Source organism: Pongo abelii, chromosome 11, assembly GCF_028885655.2.
Source record: "Pongo abelii isolate AG06213 chromosome 11, NHGRI_mPonAbe1-v2.0_pri, whole genome shotgun sequence".
NCBI classification, from domain to species: Eukaryota; Metazoa; Chordata; class Mammalia; order Primates; family Hominidae; genus Pongo; species Pongo abelii.
In genome coordinates, this window is record NC_071996.2 from 38,392,990 (window position 1) to 38,397,286 (window position 4,297).

Below are 4,297 nucleotides of genomic sequence, written 5' to 3' on the forward strand. Positions count from 1 at the left end.
GGCTTTGATACTTACTACATGCCTTTGACCAAGTTACTTAGGTTTTCTGTGCCTCCGTTTCCTCTTCTATAAAATGTAATTAGTAACAGAAGCAGAATCTATCAGAGTTGTGATAAGGGGTAAGTAAAATATTACAATGAAATACCTAGGATAGTGCTTTGCATACCATAAACGTATTATTTTTGTCCTCTACCAGCCAAAAGCATGTCAACAGAAATCAGAACATAACACTAAGTAAGTTTAACATGTACTTTTATTAACAACTTAATACAAGACTGTACACTGTAGGTGCTGAAATCAACCCACTCCTGAAAACTGAAAAACCAGCATTTCTATACCACTTTGGGCTTTGGTTATAAGTGCCATCTTCTACAGCAAAATCACGTCTTAAGAACAGGAAAAACGTTCCACGGGAATGGAGAGATTATTTATGCATAAACAGCTGGGGATCATTTCTAGCTTTACGTGATTCACTACATGCTCTGGAATGTTCAGTTCCCTTTTCTACAGTCCTACTACCAGACATACAGCAACTAAGAACTTGGCCACAGGTCCTGCCTAGACACACATCAATATGAAACAAAAAAAATTTATATAAATAAGTCAATTAAACTTCACAAAAACTAAAGAAACACAAGACAAAAATCCAACAAGCAATAAAAACTGTACAATATTGGTCAGTCTTTTATATCTGAAAAATGTGTAACTTAAAGTTCTTTATCATATAAAAAAAAGTCTTTTACATCTGTGTTAGCTGGAGTGAAAACTTGAAGACTCAGACTCAGTGGAAACAGATGAATGTCCACCTCGCTTTCCTTTGGAGAGGATCTTGAGGCTGGACCCTCTGCTCACAGAGGTGAGTGCGTGCTGGGCAGAGGTTTTAAATTTGGCTCCAAGGAAAGCATAGAGGATGGGGTTCAGACAACAGTGGAAGAAAGCTAGGGCCTCGGTGATGGAAATCCACTTGTGCACAGTGTTCTCAAACTCACACCCTTGCTTGATGATTTCCAGGAGGATGAAGGAGTCGATGCTGATCCCAATGTAGTAAGGCAGCCAGCAGGCAAAGAAAGCCAGGATGAGGATGACTGTGGTCTTGAGGGCCTTGCGCTTCTGGTGGCCCTTGGAGTGTGACAGCTTGGAGATGATAATGCAATAGCAGGACAGGATGACAATACCAGGCAGGATAAGGCCAACCATGATGTGCTGAAACTGGAACACAACCACCCACAAGTCATTGGGGTAGAAGCGGTCACAGATATATCTGTCATCTGCCTCACTGACGTTGGCAAAGATGAAGTCGGGAATAGTCAGCAGGAGGGCAGGGATCCAGACGCCAACATAGACCACCTTTTCAGCCAACAGCTTCCTTGGCCTCTGACTGTTGGTGGCGTGGACGATGGCCAGGTAGCGGTCCAGACTGATGAAGGCCAGGATGAGGACACTGCTGTAGAGGTTGACTGTGTAGATGACATGGACTGCCTTGCATAGGAAGTTCCCAAAGTACCAGTTTGCCACGGCATCAACTGCCCAGAAGGGAAGCGTGATGACAAAGAGGAGGTCGGCCACTGACAGGTGCAGCCTGTACTTGTCCGTCATGCTTCTCAGTTTCTTCTGGTAACCCATGACCAGGATGACCAATCCATTGCCCACAATGCCAGTCAAGAAGATGATGGAGTAGATGGTGGGCAGGAAGATCTTATTGAAATTAGCATTTTCTTCACGGAAGCAGGGTTCCTTTATGGAGTCATAGTCCCCTGAGCCCATTTCCTCGGTGTAGTTATCTGAAGTGTATATCTGCAAAAGAGGCAAAGGAATGGACATTCACTTCCCATTCAGCAAGCATTAACCCAGTTAAAAAAATTTTTAAAGCAATTTAAAAAACCAATTCAGGCTTGCTTTCTTCAGGAAATTCTGAAGTACTGGTCTAAGGGCACAAGAGAATTAATGTAGAATCCTACAACTCTCTTCTCCATCTTTTCCCATAGTGACTTCATTGTATCCTTCTTTGGTAGAACCAATTACAAAATTCTTTGTTGAGAACAAAAGGGCGCTGAGATGCTGAGGGTTTCAAAGTCACATCTTGGCTAACTCCTCTGCCCCGCCCACTAGAGGGAAGAAAAAAACCTTCCTTAGGAGGAAAAAAAAAATACACACAAAGAGGCCACTCCCAGGCGGCGTCGGGGGTGGGGTGGGTGCTGTGAGGAGGGGCAGTGATTAACTTTTTGTAAGAAGTTTTTCGCCCAGGGAGGGAAGAGGGGAGGGAGGATCTCGGGGGGAGGGCGGGGGCGTTACAAAGACTCATTCTCCTAAGGCGCAAAAACTTAATTTTCCCACGCCTGCCTAAACACAAACCATTCTCGGCTTCAAGCAACATGTAGTGGGTAAAGATAATGCGGTCTTAAAACGAAGGCCCTTCGGTGCTTGGGGTATATTGGGCGGGAATGTCAGAAAATGAACAAACGGCACCTCCTCCCCCAAGCGGGCGCTCCTCTGGGGTGTGGGTCTCTTTTGCCATCCTCGTGTTTATCACTTGGCGCGTTTGGGACGTTAGGGAGCGGGGTATTTTCCTGGGTGGAGAAGGTAACGGGGTCTGCACCCGTGGTCCTCGCCCCAAGTTTCATTTCCTCACTCTCCCGGGTGGCTTCCCATCACCCCACCACTGATCCAGTTAATCCGGCCGGAGGTGGTTAGCTGGAAGCCTCCAGGCGGTGGGCACGCGGGGGGCCGGGTCGTCCAGCCCCAGGCCGCCGCGGCTGCCCACCACACCCACGCCAACCGCCCGCAAGCAGCGCTGCAGGGGCTCCGCTGGGCTATACGCCAAGTTCTGTCCCACAGGGTGCTGGGGAGAGACTGGGCGGCTCCGCCGCGAGCGTCTTTGAATTGCGCGCCGCTGCAGGAAACCAAAAACTCCCTAGCAAGAGGGTTTCAAAAAGGCTTCTGGAAACCACCGACGGTTAAACATCACAACTGGACTCGGAGAGAGCCAAACGGTTTCCCCACTTGCACCTGCCCGTCTTCGCGGCGGCGACCTGGCAGCCCAGGTGCGGTTCTAACCGCCCCCGCCCCCGCCCCCCACCCCGTACCCGCTCCTGTCCCCGGAGCGCATATCTCCAGGGCTGGCAGCTGCGCGGTGTCAAAGGGGAGGTCAAACCACTCCGCTGACCTCTGCACGATCCCAGACTCTCGAACTGCAGGACCCACTCGCGGCCGTGGGGAAGAGACACGCTTCGCTTCGGACGGCGGGAAGGTTTCCCCCTCAAACCCAAAGCGCGCGGGCGGATCACCTCCTAGCTGCTGCCACCACTCGATCCCCTCAGAGGATCGGCGCGGTGGGTCCACCCGCCTTTCCCGCCCTCTGCCTACTGTGCTGGGAGACTGGCACAGCTCCGTCGGCCGCACAGAGTTTAATAAACACGCACCCAACGTCAAGAACAGTCACCAGGCGCTTATCCCCGAAGTTAAAGCGGGCGCAATCTCCTTCTGGGAACTCAGCCCAGGCACGCCGCCCTCCGCCTCTAAATTCAGAGAATGTAACTCGCTCCAAGAAATCCCCACTTCCCCAAGGAAGAGACCGGTGGTCTGAGTCCCGAGGCAGCGCGCACGCCTTCTCTGCACTTGTGCACAGAATGTTCTTATGTTTGCAAACAGCGTGCAAGCCGCCGCGCGCGGCGGGACTCAAGGGGGAGACACATGCAACCACTGGAACGCTCTTTCCAGTCGTTTCTCCTCGACTCACAGAGAAAAAGATTCCAATCCTGTTCCCCCCCACCCCCCCGCACCATATAGGCATGGTCAAGAAAACTCCTTTTCCGTGACCCTTTTTTGGAGTACGGGTACCTCCAATGTCCTGGCCGCTTCTGCGCTCTCGGAGAGGGGCTGCGCTCTAAGTTCAAACGTTTGTACATTTATGACAAAGCAGGTTGAAACTGGACTTACACTGATCCCGTCCATGGTAACCGCTGGTTCTCCAGACGCGGTGGCTACTGGAGCGCTCAGGCCCTTGGCGTCACTTTGCTACCTGCTGCCGCAGCCAACAAACTGAAGTTTCTGGCCGGGGCCGGACTTTTATAAAAACACGCTCCGAGCGCGGCGCATGCGCCGCTGGGGCGGGGAGGGAGAAGGCGGGGTGGGGGAGAGGGGCAGACGCGAGGAAGGAGGGCGCAGGGGCGGGGCGGAGGGGTGCGCGGCTTGGGAAGCCCAGGGGACCCTGCTGTTCGCGGGTGGTCGGTAGTGAGTCCGGAGCCGGACAGGACCTCCCAGAGGCGTTTCCTAAGTTTGAGGAAAGCGGGATGCGCCT

The 4,297-nt window shown here is 51.9% G+C and overlaps 1 protein-coding gene across 3 annotated transcripts; it reads right to left on the reverse strand.

Annotated features, from left to right (window-relative positions):
- Window positions 1–235: 235 nt before the first annotated feature.
- On the reverse strand, window positions 236–4,063 carry CXCR4 (C-X-C motif chemokine receptor 4). 3 transcript variants are annotated; one of them, XM_002812445.6, is made up of 2 exons: window positions 3,937–4,063; window positions 236–1,794 (listed from the first exon to the last, which is right to left on the reverse strand). In XM_002812445.6, the coding sequence occupies exons 1-2, from the start codon at window positions 3,949–3,951 to the stop codon at window positions 751–753; spliced, it is 1,059 nt and encodes a 352-aa protein (XP_002812491.1). In that variant the 5' UTR covers window positions 3,952–4,063; the 3' UTR covers window positions 236–750. The 3 variants fall into 3 exon arrangements, with proteins under 3 accessions (XP_002812491.1, XP_054405306.1, XP_054405305.1); XM_054549331.2 differs by lacking the exon at window positions 3,937–4,063 and adding an exon at window positions 2,467–2,483; XM_054549330.2 differs by lacking the exon at window positions 3,937–4,063 and adding an exon at window positions 2,353–2,370.
- Window positions 4,064–4,297: the final 234 nt, after the last annotated feature.